We start from the raw sequence: 24,683 nt of genomic DNA on the forward strand, positions 1-24,683 counted from the left end.
TTATTAGTTTATAAAAGTTGTCCCTGTCACTATACTGAAGGTGCTATTTTTTTTTTTTTAGAGAATCTGATTATTATATGGGTAAATACGAACGAACGTCAGAATCTGACATCATGCATGCAAGAAGCATAATTATGTTAACATGCAAATCATTTGTCTCAAAAGCCGAATCATAGAAGAACTGAAGGATCCAAGATTCTTAAAGATTCTGTCAATGAAAAATATGCCAATACTGATGTTAAAATTTCAAGTTTTGTTCATTTCATAATGCACAATTTGTACGTAATGCCAATTTTGCAAACCTCTGATATCGAGTACTCAACCCGTGTGAAGACCAAAGCTACATCATTTAAATCCCATTTCATTTAGGTAAAATAGTTACTGACTTGATGGACGGGACATGCATACTGTACAAAAAACAAAAAGCTACTAGTATCACAAGCACAGAAATGAAAGTTTTTGCATTTTGGGGCTAAAAATCACTCAATTTAAAGTACAAGCATCTCTCAAAAAGTAAGTAGGCAGTGTCGCTTTGTTCTCTGTCGTATGTTTTTTTTTATAAAAATCATAATTACTATATTATATTATGCACAACATTTATTTTAATGGTATGAACATTTTCGTTTAAATTAACGCAAAGCTAGTTTTGTTACTCGATTTTAAAAGCAGTATGTTTTGTCACCGCGAAGCACGATAGCGTCAAAGTGATGATGTCAAGACAAAGCATGCACAGTTATCAAATTACCCATTTATATTTCACAATTGGTCTATCGTACCTTCCCCAGCTTCCTAAAACGATTTTATACCATTTGACATCTCATTTGCCCACAATTGAGAGACAGCTGTTAGCTTTTCGATATTTTTATTTTATTTACCCGCGTATACATAGAAATAAAAAATTAATATACGTTTTATTTAAAAAAAAAAACAATAGTAGAAACAAAAAAAAAATAATCGAATACTATCCAATGACAAAGGACAATGAACCAAAATTTGAGATTTGAGAAAAATCAATGTATAGAGGAAAAACATAAGTGTTTTGTTTTAAAACATCGTTACAATTTATTGTCTATATTGAATATTTGATTTTCTGTACATTTCCCTTGAAATGCTCACAAACAAACAGATTGTCATTTTTGTCTACACATAAACCAAAAGGATAATTCAGATCACAGTTATCAATGTATCGGAGAAACTGTCCTTTCTTATCCAGAATGTGGATACAATGGTTGTCGGAATCCGTTGTCAGAATACGACTTTGACTGTCTGTTGTGATACCACGGGGTAAAAATGGATTTTTCTTGGTAAAAGAGGGATGACCAACATAACGAAATTGGAGTTTACCGACCTGATTCACAACAACTACTGCTCTAGCCTCACTATCAGCTACACAGATGTCATGGTTTCTGTTTTCAGTGATGTATTTAGGATAACTATTCCCTGAATACAGAGGTTTACCTTTGTCATCATATTGAATTGTTTGTTTCTCTGTAGCAAATGAGTAACAGATAACTTTGGATTGAGTTTCATTAATACTGGTCATGGAAACAAGGATATCACCAAAATTGGAAATACACAATTTACTTGGCCTCCATCCCTGTAATATGATCAACTCTTCTATACGTCCATTCTTTACTCTACACACTGTCCTATTTCCCCAGTCACAATACAGTAAATCCCCATTACTATCTACAGCTATATCCCTTAGCCATTCTCCAGATCTTGTTTTGATTGTTTTGAGTAGTGTACCCTCAACGTCGAAGCATTTGATATCACTGGTCTCTCTACTCGTCCATATACTGTTTTCATTTAGACAGGTTACACTGCGTAGATACCCATACCCAGTCTGTATTGTGGCAACAAGCTCCGGTTCATCCAGTAGTTCTCTGATTGAAGCGATTGACTGGTTTAGTGACAAGACGTTCTCCTCTTTGGTAGTAGATAAAGGAGTAATCACTCCAAACATACTAAATAACTTGGTTCTGTCGATTGGTTTTGGAATGAATGTTGGCATAGTAATGCAAATCTTGTCTAGATGTTTGCTCAACATTTCGACATTTGAGCGGTATTCAATGGTTGGGGATATTTCAGTGGATTTCTCCATTTCCCTTAAAGCCACTAACGTTTGCTTGATGAAAGACTGTGTCTGTAATACTTCATCCAAATGTTTTTTCAAAATGTCTTCGTGTTTAGTCTTTATCTCATCGATTTCAGTTTTCATTTTGTTAATAACGATGTCGATTTCTCTATGCCATTCGTCCTTCAACCTAGACATTTCCTTTGTCAGTTTCTCATATCCTCCATCCAGGTTAGCAAGCTGATTTTCCAAGTCGAGAGCAATTTCTTTGTACTGAGGAGTAATTAGATTTTCTAACTTCTCTCTATCCTTTTCAATAGACTCTTTCTTTATCTTGTAAATATTTGTAATTTCTTCAAATATATGGCCCCTGTGTTGTTCAGATGCAATACAAGAGGAACAAACATATGTGTTCTTACAATCTTTGCATTGATATTTGCATGTTTCCTGTTAATGTGCTTCACATTTCGGATAAATGAGTGTTGACCTTCGTTGTTTGAATGGTACAATTTTATGTTTGTCATATTCATCCAAGATGTGATCTAGTATACAAGGCTTACAGAGGTTGACATGACAAAGTCACAGTAGCTATGTACAATGGCAGTCTCACAAAGGTCACATCGATGCAAATCCTGGGCACTAGAATGAGGATCCATTGTTCTACAAAATATAAATTCTAGACTTTGCCTTAAATTGTCGATGATATAAAACATATGTATTTTAAATGATACTAAAACAGCCTTCATAGGACTTATGCACATTTTAATTTTAGCATTTTAAACATTTACATGTAAATTTTTTTGGCTTTAAGGAAAATGTTGGGAGGAATGTAAACTGAAATAATGTATTTTATTCCTCTGCAACTTTTCAAATGTTTTGAGTGAAGGTGCAATGTTAAGTTTATGTATAATAAGTATACACATATGTATTTATTATACTTTCATGTTAAATACTGAAATCTGATTGGTTAAGATGCAGTTTATAATCCGTTCTATTACCCTCAGCGTTAGCAACACCCTTGGCAACGGTTATCACAACGAATTGTTACATGCGCGTAAATTATGCGCATACGGTTCGCCATAAAATTCACGTCATTTCTATATAAAAACAGAAAGTTTTCTTTGTACTTAAGACATTCAGTATAATAAAATAAATAGACTAAGTGCCTGTTTGGGAGGGTAAGAGTTGAAATTAACACCCCTCGAAAACCATTGTCAACCTCCGCTTCGCGTCGGTTGACAATGGTTTAATCGGGGTGTCAATTTCAACTCTTACCCTCCCAAACAGGCACTATTTATATAATGTGTATTAAATGAGCTTGTTCGTACAAGTGAGTATAACCATTTGTGAGCAGTACGTGTAATATTTTTCAAAATAGCAATGCAACACAGCTTGATTTCTCAGATCGAAACGCCCCTGTTAGCTTATCAGGTTCCAATACAATGCGTCTACGAGGATTTTGTATTGCACAAGCCCGGATGATAACGTTGAAAATTTGCGCGATGTATTCCGAATGGAGAAAAGATGTAAACATTCCCCACTATAAATCTCCGTAAGAAATCAGTTTTCGTTCCTGTTAATTTTTCCGAGTGAAAGATGATAATGTGTCAATGAAATTTTCTTGGAAATTATCCCTTTCAACTATTTCAATTACACTTCTTTGACAGGTATGTGTATTTATCGTCCAAATGTGCTGCATAAATATCTTTGGACAGACTACAGCTATATTCTTCATCAATACCAAAACGAACTATAAAATATTCTCATTTAATGCAATTGCGACTAGATAGAAGAGGATCTCCCATATGTAATACTGGCTGTGGTTGGCGACATCAAAAGCGAAAGTACATAAAATTTATAAATGAATGTAATTGTTGAAAATATATTTAAAAAATCTTCAATACAAAATATTGAGGAAATTCAGTGAACAGAAAGGGGAGTACATACCGTGCTTATAAGACTTAAATAAAACTATTTTTTCTTCTTACTACCTGTCAAACATGGTTGTAAATGGAATGTGATCACCTGACAGCTTCAAGATAAATAGAATTACTTCCCTTAAAACACACCTTGAGATAAGTCCATGTTGTTTGAACACTTTTTTCAATACAACGAAAGCTGGAGCTGAATTTTTGTACAGAGTGCGAAATATATTGTTAGAACGTTAAACTAGTTAAAATAGTTAAACTATTCTTCTGTGAAATGTTTGCGTTTTATTAGGTTTGGTTTTATGATAAAAATCAATACCGTGCTTTCAATTTGATATTGAAAAAATGTTTGTTGATTTAATTCCATGTCTTATCGTATGATATATTATCATATAATATTATATAAATAGTGCCTGTTTGGGAGGGTAACAGTTTGTTGTGTTACCCGTTGCCAAGTGTGTTGCTAACGCTGAGGGTAATAGAACGGATTATCAACTGCGTATAAACCAATCAGATTTCAGCATTTAACATGAAAGTATTAAATAATAAAAAACAATGTTGTACTTTAATATATGATATGATATTAAAATCAACATATAACATTAAAATCATATAATATGGTATCTTTTAATTCCATATAATTTTAAGTAAGTTATTGAATAACAGATATGCAACTTTTTTACTTAAGGTAAAATTGAATCATTTCGTACATAACAATGCCTATATCATGTATATTATGTGTTTTGTGATATATTTTATCATCATTAATTCAGGTAGTATGATATTGATATTGAATTATATGATCAACATTAATTATATTTATTCGAAATAGATTTGAAACATCGTATTCAAACTTTAATACTGTGTAAATTCTTATATACTGTTAATGTATACTATTTAGCAGTGTATTCATTTTACCCTTTTATTGTTTTCTTTAATTTTTTTTGGTGAAGAGCAGCTTCCACTCGAATTTTCAGTAAATTGAGAGTCCTGTATCTCACTACTGATATTCGATATTTTGTTGTAAAACATACTATACAATTAACTGGAAAAAGAAACTTCGTTACCATTTTTCTTTAAATCCAAAGACTTAAATCAGTTAGTTTGGTAAAAATTAACCATAAAATTTTTATAAGAGGAACATGATTTATTTCATGTACATATTTTCAAACATCCTGAATTAGAGTAGAGCTTTGTCAGTCATTACATATATGTGTTTGGAGAAAAAACAGTCTCAAAAATTTTGTTAACAATGAATTCAAAGTTTTTTCAACTTTATATACCAAATTGTTATTTGTTATCGAATTCCACGTTCAAACTGATTCGGAAAAAGATACAGTGTCACACAAATCACCACTTTTGACGACTTTTAAGCTGATAAAAGATTAGTCATAATGTCTCATACAGTTGTCGGTCGTCATTACTAATAGTAAAATACCCTTTTATGAACCACTATGTCACTTCAGAGTATTTGCATTTTAATGAAAATGATATTTTCTTGCTAAAATATCATATCGAATTGATGATAATGATTTACACTCTAACAAGTGTATGAATGGCATCCAAAATTTGACAAAAAACTTTTATTTCGTTCCATGCAATTCCATTAACGACATTCTATAGTTAGAAGGCGGTTTCTTGTTCTACATTTAATAAAAAAAAATTTTAATTTTTTCTTGCAACCCATTTACATTTTGGTAACCTAATTTTCGCTTTAAATTTTTGATCTTTTCAACGTTTTCATGTTTTCTGTTGTGTTAATAAAATTTATCATGCATACATGATATCCATGGATTGGTGGTCACGTGCTCACAGTACAAATTAGAAAGTGTTCACATTATTGCATAAAAATTCATTATGTCTTCTTAAATTAACTGTATGTGTCTCTTGGCATCATGAACTGTATAAAAATACAAGAGTTCAATAACCTGCAATACTCAAGGAATCGAATGTTTCAAAATTATTTTATTTCTTCTGTAATGTGGTACACCCGAGCACAACAAATTTAGCATAAACAATGTACGTTTTTTTTTTTCAAAAATCCGACACTATTGATTCTACGTACACATATACAATGTTATAAAGTTTATTTTGTTGACAATGAAAACGATTGATATTTAAAGAGAAATAATGGTTTACATGCATGGCACATGTATGTAATTACAGGTGCATGTTCGTGTAATTCAGAAATACATACGCGGTTTATAAAAGAATTGTAATAATGTTTCAGAGTTTGAGAAACAACAAGCCTCACACGTGGAACTAATTAGTTTTGAGCTATCGCAGCTGATGGGAACACTTCAATAAGATTAAGCTTCCAAAGTTGTCGGAATTAGCTATTGTTTTTATGAGACTTCATAATTATGTGAAGCAGAACTTTGTTTTGTTTTGGGAATTCCATCAGATAACGAAAACAGCAAATAACAAAACAGCTATAGCACGGAGTATATTGTGGAATTCGACATTTGCACGGCATCTTTTTCTATAACAAAAAACAAATACATGTATGATTGGCATCCGGTACACTGCATCAGATAGTATTCAATCGTTCGCCATTTTTGCTTTGAACATGTATCTTCTTGATGTAATGAATGATCGAAATAATAAAAATCTTACTCAACAGTATCACAAAATGCTAAGAATGAGGTATGTTTGCTTGTCTGTGTCGCTGCCCTATTGTTCTGTTAATTCGTAGTTCATACCGCTCCAAATCTTGTCCAAGTAGGCTGGGGTACAGCGTAAAGTTTGTGACGTCACGCTCGGGCCTCTTGAACCGCCCTGTTAAATTCTCAATTACACACGACAATTCTTTCTGTGATATGTTTATGCGTAAAAATTTGAGTAAACTTTTGATTTCATTTATTGGGTCCGATTTCAGATCTTCATATCTCAGTATATGTAAATCACCAGGAAAATCAAGCCAAGATTTGTTCAGTTCAAACCAGCTCTTTGCTTTAATAGTCACAAAACCTTTCCATTCTGAAAAAAGATAATTACAAAGAAATTAAGCAAACAGTAGTAAGCAATATCTAATCATCTAAAACAGTACAGTATATCTCTACATATCATACGACACGTGTTTGGTTGTCATGATATTGGAATTATCAGGCTACATCTAATGGGTGTATACCATGATATACGTAAATCTCTCTCTCTCTCTCTCTCTCTCTCTCTCTCTCTCTCTCTCTATCTCTCTCTCTCTCCAATGCAAATTGAGTATAAGTGCTTGTATATGCATTATCTTTTCTTCAACAAGGATCACATAGATCCAACATACACAACTACTTTCAATTTGTATACGTGCATAACAGCACTGCAGTGTGCATCTGAAACTAAGAAACCATATCTTACAACTCCGTTTTAAGGTTTAAACGACAACTGTATATAATTCTCTTTTCCGAAATTGTCGTTGCCGACAAACTTTAGATTTATAAAATCCTCTAAAAAAGATCAAATATTTAAGTAAATCCGTGTGCAACCAAGCAAATCTGACCCTTTACTATAACAATAGCTTTTGATTTATTACTCCAGGTATCTCAGAGATACAAGTCTGTGCTTCTTTTCTAAGTATTCACAACAATGCCTGTCCGCTGTCATTTTTAAAGACATCATATCACTTACATTTAAATATATCGAAAATGACTGCTTGTAAAATGAGAAATTTATGTAGTGTTTTTCGTATTTAATTAAATGCACTCTGACTTGAATATACTATGTACGTATACACAGAAATCAAAACTCAACAAAAACTCCCAACCACACACATGCACGACCACAATTTTCGTATGTATATGAATGTCCAATGCATGATTATTTGAAATATATCCCATTTTACTTAAGACGTCGTCATGAAGCAGTCAGGTTACAATTCAATCATTTTTTACAGACCAATACTGTGAAGTTACAAAATGTTGTAAATTTTATTATAAACTGCAAGTAAATTCAAAAGTTGAAAACACATGTAATGCGTCACCTTTTTTGTTTCCATAATATTTACATGTACCAAGTAAGATTTCCTCTTTCTTACCGAAATTGTTTGTAATTCATAGCCCTGTAGAAACTGACAGCACTAAAATCTACACGCTTCTTTAATCGATTGGTCGAAACCTCTACCAACGTAAGAAAAATCACGGCCTGCACGAAATCATCATGATGAATTCAGACTCAAATTCCAATAGAAGACAATATGGCTGTTTCATTTATCTAACGTACGGATCTACATTAACAATAATTTAGGTATTTTTCTGACTTTCCCGACCAATTTATTAATTTCTTAACAAAGAGATGTAAATAAACACAATAAAATGCTTTTTTGATTATTCTTGCGAGTTATGAAGGTAGCGGTCATTGCAGAAAAAAAAATACATAACGCGCTAACACGGGTAATATATTTTTAGCTCACCTGAGCTGAAAGCTCAAGTGAGCTATTCTGATCACATTTTGTCTGTCGTCCGTCTGTCCGTCCGTCCGTCTGTCCGTAAACTTTTCACATTTTCAACATCTTCTCAAGAACTACTGGGCCAATTTCAACCAAACTTGGCACAAATCATCCTTAGGCAAAGGGGATTCAAAGTTGTGAAAATTAAGGGCCACACCCGTTTTCAAGGGGAGATAATTAGAAATTAATGAAAAATTTTAAGAATTTTTCAAAAATATTCTCCTCAAGAACCAGAAAGCCAGGAAAGCTGAAACTTGTGTGGAAGCATCCTCAGGTAGTGTAGATTCAAAGTTGTGAAATTCATGACCCCCGGGGGTAGGGTGGGGCCACAATGGGGGGTCGAAGTTTTACATAGGAATATATAGAGTAAATCTTTAAAAATCTTCTTCTCAGAAACTAATCAGCCAGGAAAGCTGAAACTTGTGTGGAAGCATCCTCAGGTAGTGTAGATTCAAAGTTGTGAAAATCATGACCCCTGGGTGTAGGGTGGGGCCACAATGGGGGGTCAAAATTTTACATAGGAATATATAGAGTAAATCTTTAAAAATCTTCTTTTCAGAAACTAATCAGCCAGGAAAGCTGAAACTTGTGTGGAAGTATCCTCAGGTAGTGTAGATTCCAAGTTGTGAAAATCATGATCCCTGGGGGTAGGGTGAGGCCACATTGGGGGGGGGGGTGTTAAAGTTTTACATAGGAATATATAGAGTAAATCTTTAAAAATCTTCTTTTCAGAAACTAATCAGCCAGATGATTCTTTATAATTGTTAAGACTTTGGCTCCAGGACAATTCTTCGGCCTCACAAGAAGGTTCAGAGCTTGATGTAACTTTATATCCCATATATAAACAATTCTTAAGGATCTTTTTGAGATCTGCAATACTCAACATGTGATATGACTATAAAATCATCCTGTTAGAAAAGGGACTAATGATTATAAACATAAGAATATGCAGGGGGAAAAATGGATTTTATTTATACAGGATCTACATGTATTATTGTACATTGTCCAGATTGTTTGTATTATGAGTCCATTAAGCTGATTTTATCATACCTATTGTTCCTCAGGTGAGCGATGTGGCCCATGGGCCTCTTGTTTCTGCAATGTAGCCACCTTCATATTCCGCATGAACCACCAAAGAAAGCATGTTATTGCTTAAGTAATTCGATTTTGTATATATAAATTTCTGTAAGTTGTATTTTTTACGGACTACTTCTTTTAGCGCAGTTATACAAGTAGTTGTTTGGTTGTAGTATATACAGAACCGATCAGGTATAGACAGGTCATCGAAGAGCAATCAACCCTTTCGAACACGATTTTTTTGTTTTTGTTTATAGGTACATGTGGAAATGATGAAGTATTCTTGATATGTATTTATATATGAAATTTACATTGTATTTTGTAGATATATTTGGAAATATACAATTATTGGGCCTAATTCCAGTTCATCGCTATTAAACGTCGCGTGCTGATTGTATATTACGGCGAATAAACTGGTTGGATAGCTCACTCACTCTAACACCTGTGTTGTTGTTATTTATAAAATACTTAGAATAGATATACTTTATGTTCGGATGAGTGAAACGAAGGAGAACATAATTAGGTTTATGCATATTTGTCCCTGGGATACCCTTTTTGTTTTATACTTGTTGATTTAGTTTTTTCTTGCAAACAGATTGTAGGTTTTCCAGCCAATTTTGTGTAGTTAATGACGTTTCTACATTTTGCGCCACTTTAAATAAATGACAATGTGTTTACAACTTATTATGCTTTACGGTTATAATTTCATTTTAAAAACAAACAAATTTTAATGTTGCCTTTACAAATAGAGAGGTTTTAACTACTAGTATATGTATGTACATGTATATATAATTGAGCATTTTATGAATAATTGAAATTATGACTGAACACTCTGCTTAACGATCTTGGAGCCAACTTGCAAGCACTTGTTACAAATCGGATTTAAATCTCATCAATATAAAACAACTTGATTGAAACATACGTTTAGTACGCAATAAAAATTTAACCAGCGATTTTCATCGCAAAATATTCCCGCTGCCTGCATGAGGTCTCTAATTCTTAAGAGTATGCCAAAGTTTAGGGGTAAATTACCTGCACTTTTCTTATTAGTGCACTGATGTGGTCTCCGTTTTATCAGCATTCTGTTTCGATAAGTACAGAAGAATTGCACTCCCTTCCCCCTTTCACACAAACCCTTTAAAAACACCTACTTTTAGTAAAATCCTCCTTTCTAGCAAAACCAATATGGCCGCCCCTTAATCTATTGAATTCCGCGAGCAGGGCGTCTTTGGGATTTCGGAGAATAAGAATTGCCCTTTGGTATTTTTGGGTCTCATTTCTGCCATAATCGTGGGTCTTGACGACGAGAACAGAAGAGTTCTGAATATTCTCTCCCGGAAATCCCATAATTTTCAGTACTTTGTCGTTATATATACTTCCGGTGAGAATTCCTGGATAAAAATGAAAAAAAAAATTCAAAAGATCAGCTATTGTGACGTATAATTTCATTTCAATTTCAAATTTTATAATTCCGTTTACCAATTATATCATGATATATAAATCTTTTATTAATGTATGTTTTTATCTTTAATTTGTTATAAAATTGTATTACTTAATAAATGTACCTTTATATCAAACAAAACAATATATACATGTATTTATAGATTTACGCCTTTTTTAGTTTCGAACACAGTTGCAAATGTCTAAACTCTTATCCGGTGGCAAAATGGATTTCTCATCTGAGCATGGCCTTGGACTTTTTGTAGTGTGTGTCAAAGTAGGCCTGTACATGTGAAGTCTATTTCATTGTCGGCCACACAGACAAATCACCAATATTCGTATATTAACACTACGCTGTTCCCATCTTTCTTTAATAAATGTATATTTTTTAGCCTTATGTTAATTCTAACTTGTGATGCGTCATACTGCATCATACCTTAAATTCAGTCTAAGTTAAAGCTACATGTATAGTACCTTCAATGACCTAATTTTTGGATTATTACTAAAATTACAAATACTTTGCTGTTAAACTTGGCAATAAACTAAAAGGAAATGGTATGGTGTAAATGACCCCGCTCGGGCGTAGCTAAAACTAAATGTATTCATATATAGATTTTTTAATGAAATTGCAATTTCTAAAGGAGGAAGGGAGAGCCAATTGGAAATATATGAAATATGTAAATACTATATTTTGTGAAAGTCTTAATATAGTCGTTTGTCGTTCAAAAATACCAAATTGAATAAATTAAGCTGGTTTAAAACAAACCGTATTGGGTGTCGCTAGCTGCCCATTTGAACGTTATTGAGTGTCCAATGACATTTACAGGTATATAGGTAATTAAACATCTTACCTGTGGCTTGTTGTAGAATATGTCGGACCCATGTATTTCCGGATCCGGGGAAACTAGCTAAAGCAGTGAGAGGTAGTGGAGTTTGCGACAGATGTGGCTTTTTGCACTTCCATAGAGCCCTGTCATATTTCATGTAGGCAAAATACAGACGGTCCCTATTGACCGGAAGTGACACGGGGGTGTAGGTAGATTTGATCAGGCCGTACAGGGATAGACCATTAAAGACCACGATGTAAAACAGAGCGAGGCAGACGACAGCCGACGACGAAAACCTGAAGCGGTAACATGTAGACCAGCTCATTCGTGGACCTCTATGTTATCCAAGATTCTGAAATGATGAGACATTCTATAATATAATTTCCAACGTTCGTTGAGCCGTTCCGTGAATTCTGACAATATTGGTTCTATATATAAAACGTTATTTGGCTCAAACAGCGCTGTAATGAAGTTCATTCTTATCTTATCTGACGATTCCATTAAATGCTTACTCCATCAAGTTAAATTGATTACAGAGCAAATAAAATATCTAAAAATTCGATCTTCAGCACTCTTTCTTTCCTCGTTGTCTGCATTCTCTCGGTGAACTGTATCTTTCATGAAAACATGCGCACGAAATAAACAAGCACTGTAATAATTAGGTGAAGAAAACGGAAGTTGAAACTCACAAGACGGAACACTCGGCAACCAATCTAACTTAACATGCTTTTCTTTTCATTGTCATGTTTACATAATTAAACAAGACGCTTGCTTCTTTTTTATGGCATTGTAGATTTAGGAAAGGGGCAAAATATATCAAGCGTGAGAATTTCCAGGGTGGTCTCCGAAATCAGCAATACAGCAATAAAAACATAAAATATTTGACTTGTTTCATAATTTGATTAAAAAATAGTGAACTCTCGAATTAGAGACTGTTATTTTTTAAAAAGAAACAATAAGAGCGCTCTTCGGATCAAGGTAGGCCTGCTGTTAAACTTTTACGTTTCAGAAGTCATACTAAACTAAAGCAATGCCAATATTCGATAAAAACTACACCACCTAATGATTCAAACATGAGGGATAATGAAGTTTTTTCTGATATTTTTTTGTATGATCTCAAAGGTTTATAAATGCAATTATAGATATGGTTGCCATCGCTTTTCGAGTTAATGCCGATTCGAAGACAATTTCATTTTCTCCGTTCTTAAAAAGCATCATATCTAAAGAGACCATTTCAAGTTTATCTAACTTCATGTTTGCGAATCATTAAAAAACCTTCAAAGACACTGATGGTATATTATTGATTCGCAATGGTATTTAATCAGTCCATCATTTTCTCCCTGTACATATACCATCCCTTATCGACAGATCCAAAGAGTGAATGGCAGTTAACGAGATGCTATAGGGAGGTCGGCCATTGATGACGTATCGTTCGTTGATTAGATTTAGTCCGGCGGAGCGGGATATACCGGGTGATGACAGACTACTATAATCACATTTTCTTCTTGTTACTGACACACTCAGATCGATGTTTAACAAAGACAACATAACAGAATATGACAGGGCATAAATCCACGACATCTATCTTCATCCAGATATAATTATCTTGAATTCAACAACTTATTTCTCAGAAAAAATAGTTCATCCAAGGCAGTTATCTACATCTAACATGTACATTCAAATAGAGAGTATTAAAAAATGCTCAATAGGTTAGTGTTTTGGGGTTTTTTTTTCAATCAAAACAGTATTTACTTACAAGTACTCAAAATTAAGATAGAAAATATCATTTTATTTTTATTCATTTTTTTTTTTGAGAATATTCTTTCCATTATCCTGTTTACTATTATATTTATCATTTCCATTTTATCATTAAGGTCTTCCGTTTCCAACGGAAGACCTTTCTATTATTGTGCGGGTTAAGATTATTCTTATTTTTCTTTTTAGGGTCTTCCGTTTCCAACGGAAGACCCTCTTGTTATTCTACGGTTTCTTTTTCTTTATTATTATACTTTTTTTTCTTTTTCTGACTTTTTTGGAGCGTTATTTCTCAGAAACTATTCAACCGATTTACACCAAATTTTTAGGATTTATAAAGCATCAATGTCGCTACTGATTATAAAAATTTCAAATGATTACGTCACTTCCGGTTTCAGATATGGACGATTTTGTAAATTTTTAAGGGTCATATTGTCCACGCTTCTCCTCTGAAACTAATCATGATAAAAACTTGAAATTTGCAGGGATTGTAGATGAATGTCTGTAGATTTCCCTCCATGCTTCCAATTGCGAAAAATGCGCAAGGCCTAGAAGCTCGCCTGAACCTGAAAATTAGCACCAAATTTTTTCACAAAATTTTCGCACATTTTCCGTAATATCTTTTGACGTATAAATATTTTGTTAAAACATGTAATGCAAAAGCTTTTTCAATTTGCACGGGCTTTTATTTGTAATCAAGAAAAAGGGGCTGGCCCCTCAAATTAGGGGCCAAGAGGGCTTTAAAGTCTATTTGCAATAACTTTTTAGTGAACAATCATTTGTTATCATTTATAGAAGCAAAAATGTTCATTGTACAGCTGTTTATCTATACAGTACCATACTTAAGTCATATATTACGTAATTAGGGGTTTCAAGGGGCCAGAAGTTCAAAACTTTGATCATTAATATCTGAAAAAGGAGAAATATTTTGAAAAGCAATGTAGAACAAAAGTTGTTCAAAATAATGTTTTGTACAATAGGCTACCTTCGATGTTTTTGTTTATGACCCCATTTAGGAGTTAAAGGGTCGGCCCCTAAAACACATTTGTACAGATATCTCAAGAACGGTAAACATTTTGTGAACACTTGTTAAAAAAAATATGTTTATATTTACAAGACCTTTTATTTGATGTCAAGAAAAAGGGGCTGGCCCCTCAAATTAGGGGTCAAGAGGGCTCTAATGTCTTCTTACAATACCTCTTTACTGAACAATATTTTGTCATTAATTATAGAAGCAAAAATGTTCATTGTACAGCTGTTCATATATACATTACCATACCTAAGTCATATATTACGTAATATATTACGTATAATAAGGGGTTTCAAGGGGCCAGAACTCAAAACTCTGATCATTAATATCTGAAAAAGGAGAAATATTTTTAAAAGCAATGTAGAACAAAAGTTCTTCAAAATAATGTTCTAACAATATGATACCAGCCATTTTGTTGTTAGTGGCCCCGGTAAGGGGTTAAAGGGTCGGCCCCTAAAACGCATTTGTACAGATATCTCGAGAACGGTTTACAATTCATGAACACTTGTAAAACAAAATATGTTTATATTAGCGAGACCTTTTATTTGATATCAAGAAAAAGGGGCTGACCCCTCAAACTAGGGGCCAGAAGGGCTACTAAATCTTTTCATAATAACTCTTTTCTGACCAATAATTTGATATTAATCATAAAGTAGCAAAGAAGCTTTTATCTAGCTTAATTTAAAACCGAAACCCGTTTTAAAATCGGACGATGCATTACAGAGATATCGGGGTTTCAAAATTGATAAATCCGGAAATTTTGATTCCGCGTCCTTGGTTTAAAAAATAGCGTAATGTTTAAAGTGAAATTAACTCGTTCCAAAAATATTGTTAAGTCGTACTTAAACACATTCGGATTTTTTTGGTTAAGTCGTTCTTGAAATCGGAAAGATGTTTGTTAAGTCGTACTTAAAATCATTCGTATTTTGTTAAGTCGTACCATGAATAACTCGATTTTTTTTATCTTTTATATTTTAGTTACTCTTGTAATTGGTTTAAGAGCTCTGCTTCTTACAGTAACTTCCAGCTTTACTTCCAACATTAACGGAAGACCCACTCGTTGCTTTGCAACGAGCTTTGCTCTAGTTTTTTTTTTTCTTCCTAGACGCGAACTTTGAGGCTTCATATCGTTCTCATTTCTGAACGGATTTTGCTCAAATTTTCAGGGCTAATGGACTTTACAAAACACTATCTTCATCAATTCATAAAAGTTAGAATTCCCTTTCCGTTAACGAGTTATTCCCCTTTTAAAAATTTTTAGGGCCTTTGGTTTCCAGACAAAGGCTCCGAGACTATGATAGCAGGGAATGGGAATCCAACGAATTTGAATAACAAAGACATTGAAGTTGTATACATCGGTTTTTGTTTTTGGATTACGTTCCTTATTTAGGAAAAGGTAGGGGGTCAAAAAACAGGATTCCAAAAAGTGCAAAAATTTAGACATATTTTCCTTTATATCTTTTTAACAAAAAATATTTTGTTAAGACATGTAGAATAAAAGTTGTGCAGAATAGCAAGGGCTTTCATTTGACACCAATAAAAAAGGGCTGGCCCCTTAAATTAAGGGCCAATAGCCCCTAAAAGTTTTTGCTTAATAACTCAAAAACGGTTTGGATTTTGAGATGGATGTCGCTGGAAAAGTTGTTTGTTGGGATCTCATAAAGGTCGTAACAATATTATTTTGTAAGTGATTTGTGTAGTATGAGTGTAAAAAGCTTTACATGTTGACATGTACCTGTTTTCATTTGACAAGTTAACGAAAGTCTTTGTGCGTACAACTGGCATAAAGTTGCCGCAGAAAGTATGCTGGTTTATACAGGAGGCATTAATTTATAAGAATTTTTTTGTTGTTGGAGTACATGCTTTTTTTTTTAGGAGATTAAGTCATTGTTGTTTAGTTCTTATAGTGCACAATCATTAAAAACGGCAATTGGAAAACAAAACATTCTTTTTCTTTTCTTTTTAACCACAAAATATGGAATTAAAAAACTCTATGCATTACATTTTATTTATTAATTCCATGCATTTAAAATCTACCTTGAATCAGAGCTGTGTGTGTGTGTACCATTACGTAAGCTCTCCCTCGCCCGCGGCCGAGAAAATCGGTCACCGTGCTCGCGGCTGGACTACCTAGCGGTCAGCTGTTATCTAATACACGAGAGTTGCGTCTCTCATATATGAGTTTATTTAGCCGCGAACTCAAGAATTGTTTTAGTTTTGATTACACAAAATCTTTTTATGAATTAAACGATTGGATGTCAAGTAAGAAATAGTTCATTTAATTAATAAAAGCAATGTCATTCTCTAAAGCAGTAATAGACATAGATCAATTGTGGGGTTTAAGTTTAAAATATATAACTTCTATCTGATAGAGTAAGGTCATTATATTGCAAACTTTTCAAATCTTCCTTGGTTGTGAGCTGTGCGTTTCTGTGCGTTGTACCTTTACGAAATATATTCTTTGCCCACGGCCGAGGAGATCAGCGACGGCTGCATTACCTAGCGGTAAGCGGTTATTTAATACACAAGATTCGCACACCGCGACTTACACTTACATGCATATGAACGTGTTTGAGTTAATATAGCCGTATATACAAGAACTGTTTTAATTTTATGTTATAAAAGTTTGTCCTACTTGTATATATAAAATTAAATATTTGAGTGTAAATGAATATTAATGAACGATATTACTTCAAATCGGAAAAATCGTTAGACATAAACTAATGGTTGGTTTGTTTATGTAAACTACTTTAAAAACTGTACAATTAATGTTATAAATCAACACCCACCCCCCCCCCCCCTCCAATATTAAACATTTAAATGATGATCATCCCTCGCACATGGCTGAGGAGATCCGGCGCGAGTGGATAAGTGATCCGCGGTCGGTTCGTGTTCTTCTACATGTACCTTATGACGCGTTTATGTTTCATATTTTGCACGGACACAACTATATTTTATTATGTTTTCAACTATTATATTGGTTTAAGATGAAAAGATAAATTTATTTTACTTGTACAGTTGATTAAGCATTGATTTATACGATAGCGTGTAAGGTAGTTTAAAAATCAAATCAAATTATAATCAAAGTTCCATGTTACATGTTTGCGGTAGGTGCTAGCACGATAAAGGTATGCCCTGAATTGAGGCATTCGATGATTATTTTAAAAAATATTCACATGAGTTTAAACAACTTTAGATTAGATTCTATCGGTCACATATTAATCACTACTGTAGTTTCATTGTGGAAGCGAACTCATTGCTGCCCCCCCCCCCTCCTCCCGCCCCGCTGACAGGTGCTCGCGCTGTTTTTTTTTTAATTGGAGAAAAGATAGCAAGATCTGTCGAAAATCATTTTTGGTGGTTTCTTATGTGTAACATTTTGTTTCACTTTCCCACCCCTTTGTTTATTCGGCCAGTCTGTGTTAATTCAATTGCCGCATGCGACCGAGAATCTTGTGTCGCTTCAGCGCACACAGCTCAGAACATTTATAGCCCCAGGTCATCAATTGTTATGTAATTGAGTAACTGTTGGAAGGGTGATTTTACTACATAAAATAATAAAATCATGATATAATCTATTTGAATTGAGTACCATGCGTATAGATTCCCATAATAATTAATTTTTTATTACCTTTCTATGTTTACATTTAATTTTGTTCAAATAATTAATAAATTTTCTATCATTTAAATTGTGTGCTTCATCAAATACGTATTCCGATTACCTTGAAGTCATTAATTTTCCATTGGCTTTTGACAAAAGAGAGACGCCTGACCATCCAATGAAAACAAATACACAGAGTTTGATTGACAGGTTTAGCCAGGTGCAGGTCTCACCCGATGTCCGAGGTTATGTGTGCTGCTTGTACACAGCGGAATGGTCTCAGTAAGAGTTATCGATGTAAATAAATAATAAAAATACATGCTTATCAAATCATGATCGTGCAAGTTAAAGTTGATTTAGGTTTGTTCCAATAGAAATCATGTTTCGCTAACTGTATGTTTAATATTTTTTATGTATAGCGAATTTTATTATTGTTTCAGTACTGAAACATCGCATGAAAACGTTAAATATACATGTAATTATCTGTTACTAGTCGTCTTTTAATATATATACCTTTCTTTTGTTTGTTAAAAATTCGCTCAATTTTGTTAAAGTAATGTAAAACACGGGCGCCATTTTGAAACAATTAACTTGTCAGAGAGTTCCGAATGAAATCTGATGAACGTTTCACCCGGTTCTCGCACGCTTTGCTCCAAACGATTTACACGCTTTGCCCGAAACGCTAAACGGTTTACATGAAACTCTAAAAGGTTTACACGAAACGTTTCTCGCACGTAGGCCGCACGCTTTTTTGGTGTAGTAGTACGTTTTAGGGTCTGTAAATTTTGTCAGCACGCAATTCTAAACTTGCACATAGTCTTCAAAAATTTAGAAATATTTTAATATAGAAGTTATCTTTGAGAAAGGTTTACGTGTTTTGTAGGCGGGTTCAGTTTAAAAAAGAAATACAATTCCTGACATGAATCATGAGTACATACTGTTTATAACAATGCTTGCTACCCTTGAAAATTTAACTCGCCATTAAACATCTCACTTTTTAAAGAATGTTTGAAACGATTACATAAACTCTGCTCGACAAATAGTTTTCCTAAAATATTTTCTTCCTTTCTTTGTTTCAAAACACGTTTTATATACAGGCTTTCAATCACAACACGTTTTTATAACAAAAGCAGAACTGAAAGTATAGTCATTATAATCGTTTGACACCATATAACATATATTTTCAACTCGCAGCAACAACGTACTCGGGGCTTTGCCACGAGCTCTGCTCTAGTTGTCATTATAATAAAACTTGCATAAGTAACGAAGTATAATTTTCAGAGCTTTCATTTGTTATTGAGAAAAACAATTTTACCACAAATAATGCAAAGAAAGTTAATTGTTTTGTTACTTATTTATCGTTCAGTTAGAACCTGGAATTTCAATTTAAATGGAATTTGCAACAAGGCTTATGGAATTAACTAGCGGTCTTACGGTTATATGCATTGCAAACCACGTTTTTTTTTCAATAAAGAGTTGGTTTTGTTTGTTTTTTTAAATTTGCTTTTTTTAGGGGGGGGGGGTCATTTCTTTCTTTCTCTCTTTATTTTGGTTGTTTATTTTTTTTTTTTCGTTTTTTTTTTCAAACAGATCAACCAAAACCTATGATGCCAATTTATTTGGCCGAAGTATTTTAACAGTGTTGCCTGCAATTCAGAATATTATAATGAAGTATGGGTATTTATCAAAAAGACCATTCATTTTAAATCATTTATGCATGTTGTTATTTTTACCCCTAAAATCAATATGAAATTGGATTGTAATAGTCTGCCATAAGAATATCTGATTCATTCTTCATGAAAACACGATTCCTGAATCCAATCCAATTTTTTTTTTTAAAAATCTGTAAAGTTTAAGCTACTTTTCCTTATACCCTAAAATTAAAATAGAAAGCAATTTTGAGCCATGACAGAAAAGTCGATATGAATTATTATTTTAAAAAAAACCATGGCGTTTTATCAAGCTGGGAACTCCAGCAAAATGTGTTATCTAATAATTTTGAAAATAATCCATCAAGCATTTTGTGGAATATGGGGAGAGACTTGCGTCGCCTTTGGTTCACGTGCACTGAGAAATTCTATTAATATTAATTCGGTGAAAAATTTTATCTATATTTTTGATTTGCTGAAAAAACACAGCTCAGCGGATTATGTTTCACTTTGTGCCGTGAAATCTAATAGGCTATCTGGGTTTGAAAGATTATTCCAGCTAAATTAATATTGGAAAGGAATACAACGCCGCCATTGTTCTTCTACTCAATTTTTCGATAACACAATTTTTAATACATAAATCTTTTCCAGTAATGGAGTTTTTTTAGTATAGAAAAATTATTATTTGTATAAAAGTACACTCCTTAAAATCATCTACATTTTAAATAAATTGTATGTACGTTATTTGACTGATACATATTCTAGTTTTCACAAAGTATCGGAGAGTATCTCCAGACTGCATGGTCGCTTACTCTCCCGACTTAGAACGGACAAGGGCTGAGGTTTTTTAATAGAGAAATTGCGAGAATGCTAGTTTGAAACTGAAAAAAAAATATTTTTACTACGGAACAGAGAGCATTGGTTAACCATACACAACTTAGATTTATCATCGTCTCCAAACCGAAATCTTTTTAACAGATGTATAGAGAAGATGAGAAAGAGGAGAAGGTACAATATGTACAGTAGATCACGTCATCAAAGGGTCGTAGCATAGAATAAGCCTGCAAAGTAACCCCCCCCCCCCCCCCAATCCACACATACACAATTATTCATAAACAATATATTGTATAAGTAACAAGAGGCCCTGGGACCACATCGCTCACCTGAGCCACAATAGCTATAACTATAAGAATACATAAGTATAAAGGTATCAGATTCAAAATGTCTTGACAATTAAGTACAATACAAAAACATGTTTTAAAAACTGCTGATTTTTATTTACATATTACCAAACCCCTTTTGTTGTTTTAGATATTCCTCTATTCTTATTAAAAATCCATCTTCTGTGTGGTCCCATTTTTCTCCAGGGAATCATGATTCTTCAATCTGCACAACTTGTGCTTTAACAAAAGTTTCAGCTTTTTAAAAAGAAATTCCTCTTTATCTTCCCATGTAAAACTTGAGCCCCCCCCCCCCCAATTGTGGCCCAAACATACCCCCTGGGAACCATGATTTGAACGAACTTGAATCTACACTACCTGAGGATGTTCTACACAAATTTGATCAATACTCGCCTAATAGTTATTGGAAAAAAGATTTTTAAAGATTTTCTCTAAAACAAAATTTGTAAAATTTGATCCCCCATCGTGGCCCCACCCTTCTCCTGTGGACCACAATTTGAACAAAATTGAATCTGCACTACCTTCATGAGGATGCTTCCACGCAAATTTCAGCTTTTCTGGCCAAACTGTTTTTAAAATGAAGATTTTTGAATAATACAAAAAAAATTTCAGTCATAATTTTAAATCATCTCCCCTGATTTGAACTAACTTGAATCCCCTTTACCAAGTTGTAGCTTTGTGCCAAGTAAGGGTGAAGTCGCTCTTGTGGTCCCGGAGAAGAAGATGAAATTGTTAGAAGTTTACAACGCCAACAACGACAGACAATGAACAAATCTTGATCAGAAAAGCTCACGCGAGCCTTCGGCCCTGATGAGCTAAAACGAGCTAAATATTTGAACCATCAAAAAGCTGTTTATTAAGTATTTGTACATGTGTCAGATCAAAGTTCTTATTAACCGGTGATTAGCCTTACCCTAAGCGTTATCTTCCGGACAAAGTTGATACCCTCTCGAAACTTGTCAAACAGCAGCCGAGTGCCTTAACCACATAAGTGTCATCTCTTTGAAAATAATGACTCTTCAGTTTAATTTTAATTCAAACTTCCTATCAACTGCTAGAGTCCGTGTTAGCAGTTAGTGTACTACACGTAAGTGTACTGTAGAGGCAGTTGACATTCCACACCCTTTATATATATAGTGTGAAGTTGTTTCTCTCCAATACAGTTCATCAATAAAAACCAGGAGACGATAAAAGACACGCCTATCGGAGTAAGTTTTGTCTCAACAAGCTGTGTTTTCTTTTAAAATTCCTCACTTTTTAACATGTTCATTTAAACTTTTTTCAACAAAAGGTTTTACAGACGACGCATTTAGCTGTTATTGAAATGAAAGAATTACCTGTGTAACATCCATATCTGAATGCGTCTACATTTACCAATTCTTAAAAGCTGGTTTATTATATAAAAAAAAGAAAAGAAAAAAGACATGCCCCTATGACACATGAACAAAAAAGACACTTACAAAACAAAACAGGAAAAAGCCTCAAACTTAAAACATGTATGTAAATACGATTACCTACTTTCGTCAACTCCCAGCCGAAAAGCCCGTGGTCATAATGGTGAATCAGCAACGCGCTGATCTCGTTATCTCCTGTAGGAAGCTGAAGAAAATCAACCTTTCATCACAAAACCGTACTGTTGTGAAAACTTCCACCAGCCTGAAAGAAAATACAATACCTCTTCAGTAGATGGCGCAGTGTAGCCAGGCCTCGTGTGAGGGTCTGGACTAGCGGGGGAAATACCGGTGAAATGGATACCTATCGTTTTCGTCCATGATTCAACACGAGAGCCCCTTACCTTCAGTTTATATTTGTAACAAATATTTATGTTACAACACAATCGTGGTTATCAGTGGTCGAGAAGTGCTCTCCAATCGATTCATTCATTTGTGTCTCTTTTTTTTTCGTCAAATTACATAATCATATTGATATTGTAACAGATTATATGTTGGTTGCGTGCTATGACACATCCAGCTGCCAACTCAAAACTAACGAGCGTGGTGATCAATTCATTTACAATAATGTAAACATTTCAGGTAATATGATACAATCATGAATACATGTACAGGTTCTCTATTTTTTCTCATTTAGTTCAAGTGCCTCATGAAAAATTTATCATTAGCTTTGCATGCTTTTTAAAAATGCTTTTGACAATAAACAATATTCATTAATTAGCACCTCACACGTAAACAAAAAAAAAATATCTTATGTCACATTTTAAAAATCCATTCTTGTATTTTTTTAAAGCGATAGGTTCAGCGAACATTCAATATTAATATTCAAGTGAAACACATAAAATACAGATACGAATCTATATATGACCCCACTGTTAAATGTGATATCAAATGGTTGTTATAACAGTCAATTGTTTGCATTACGCTAATTCTATTTGTTTGTACTATTTCCAAAGGCGTATAAAGGTGTCTCTTCTTGATCCACGTATATTTGATGTTCTAACATTCATAATTGAAATTTATAAATAGCGTCGATTTCATCTCATTGCTTTGAAATTTCAGGAAAAGAACTTTTTAAACTAGATTAATGTTCTTCTATATTGATTATTAAAAGATGAAAAAAAATAAGCAAAATCTTTCTACGAAGAATTGAATTTTTTTTTCACTTCAGCATGTTGTTTTATTCAGCTTCGCTAAAATGTTGCTGCAATGCCTCCTCTGAAAGCTTAGTGTAATACGCCAATAAACTGTCAGGATTATTTAATGACAGGTGATGCGATTAAGGTAATCATTTGACATATCGGACATTCAGAGAGAGAAAAAAATCCTTAACGCGGCGAGAATGGCGGCAAAAGCACTGGGCTGTTCGATGTTCAACACAGATCGGTGTATTATGGAAGGCGTTTTATTTTTCATCATCCCTTCCTCATATAACGCGTATGATTCAACATTAATAGTGGTGCTTTATTTATACTTCTTGAACACATCTCATTTTGTGCACTTTATAAATCAGCCATAAAATTACGTCACTGAAAAACAAGACAGCGGGGCTTCTTAGAAACGCATATCTTTTCTTACCGAGGAAGAGGTTAATTCGGTAAACAAACACTACATAACTGTTTACATATTTGCTTCAAGCATTCAAATTACAGTCAACTACCGTTTAAAAATACTTACAGTTGAAAATCACATCAAAAGAAAAGGTCCTGTACAGTTTTCACATAAATACGATTTTCGTTCCTCGTCTCCAGCGCATATTAAAAATCAATCATACGTTGTTGTTTTGTGTTTTTCTTTCTTTCCTCCTAGCGGCAGACTACAGGTGACGTGCCGTCCAAGAATTGACCACTGGTAGTTCCTATTGGTTTATACATGTATAGCTTGCATACACGTCAAACATCAGATTAGCTGACAGGTCAGTAATCCCAGTTTATATAGACAGCGATATTTTTTCTTCTCTCTCTCTCTCTCTTCTCTCTCTACATTTTATCAGTGTTAACGTTGAGACTATTCTCGTCATTTCATTATTCAACAGTTTTTTGGATTAATAGCAACAATATGATTCCTCATACAAAATAAAAATGTGTTTACTTTTTATTTCTAGCATTGATATGACACAATTTTTTATACACGGCAGTGGCTATCAAAATAACTGCCAGATGTGAATTTTTTTACTGCAATTGTCGGCTATATATATCGGGTTTGAAACTGTATATCTTTTAATCTATC

At 33.6% G+C, this 24,683-nt stretch overlaps 2 protein-coding genes across 7 annotated transcripts; both read right to left on the reverse strand.

Moving 5' to 3' along the window:
• Positions 1 to 919: 919 nt before the first annotated feature.
• On the reverse strand, positions 920 to 4,124 carry LOC128186546 (uncharacterized). 2 transcript variants are annotated; one of them, XM_052856365.1, is made up of 2 exons: positions 4,025 to 4,124; positions 920 to 2,737 (listed from the first exon to the last, which is right to left on the reverse strand). In XM_052856365.1, exon 2 carries the CDS (start codon positions 2,273 to 2,275, stop codon positions 1,070 to 1,072), a length of 1,206 nt encoding a protein of 401 aa, XP_052712325.1. In that variant the 5' UTR covers positions 2,276 to 2,737; positions 4,025 to 4,124; the 3' UTR covers positions 920 to 1,069. The 2 variants fall into 2 exon arrangements, with proteins under 2 accessions (XP_052712325.1, XP_052712326.1); XM_052856366.1 differs by having other exon boundaries at positions 4,069 to 4,116.
• A 1,828-nt stretch (positions 4,125 to 5,952) lies between these two features.
• On the reverse strand, positions 5,953 to 24,451 carry LOC128189334 (WSCD family member CG9164-like). Of its 5 annotated transcripts, none has more exons than XM_052860900.1 (5): positions 24,132 to 24,451; positions 22,518 to 22,659; positions 11,812 to 12,139; positions 10,672 to 10,911; positions 5,953 to 6,984 (listed from the first exon to the last, which is right to left on the reverse strand). In XM_052860900.1, the coding sequence occupies exons 3-5, from the start codon at positions 12,110 to 12,112 to the stop codon at positions 6,641 to 6,643; spliced, it is 885 nt and encodes a 294-aa protein (XP_052716860.1). In that variant the 5' UTR covers positions 12,113 to 12,139; positions 22,518 to 22,659; positions 24,132 to 24,451; the 3' UTR covers positions 5,953 to 6,640. The 5 variants fall into 5 exon arrangements, with proteins under 5 accessions (XP_052716860.1, XP_052716858.1, XP_052716859.1 ...); XM_052860898.1 differs by having other exon boundaries at positions 22,522 to 22,659; positions 24,132 to 24,450; XM_052860899.1 differs by lacking the exon at positions 24,132 to 24,451 and adding an exon at positions 22,799 to 22,937 and having other exon boundaries at positions 22,522 to 22,659.
• Positions 24,452 to 24,683: the final 232 nt, after the last annotated feature.

Source organism: Crassostrea angulata, chromosome 6 (assembly GCF_025612915.1).
Source record: "Crassostrea angulata isolate pt1a10 chromosome 6, ASM2561291v2, whole genome shotgun sequence".
In the NCBI taxonomy this organism is placed as follows: Eukaryota; Metazoa; Mollusca; class Bivalvia; order Ostreida; family Ostreidae; genus Magallana; species Magallana angulata.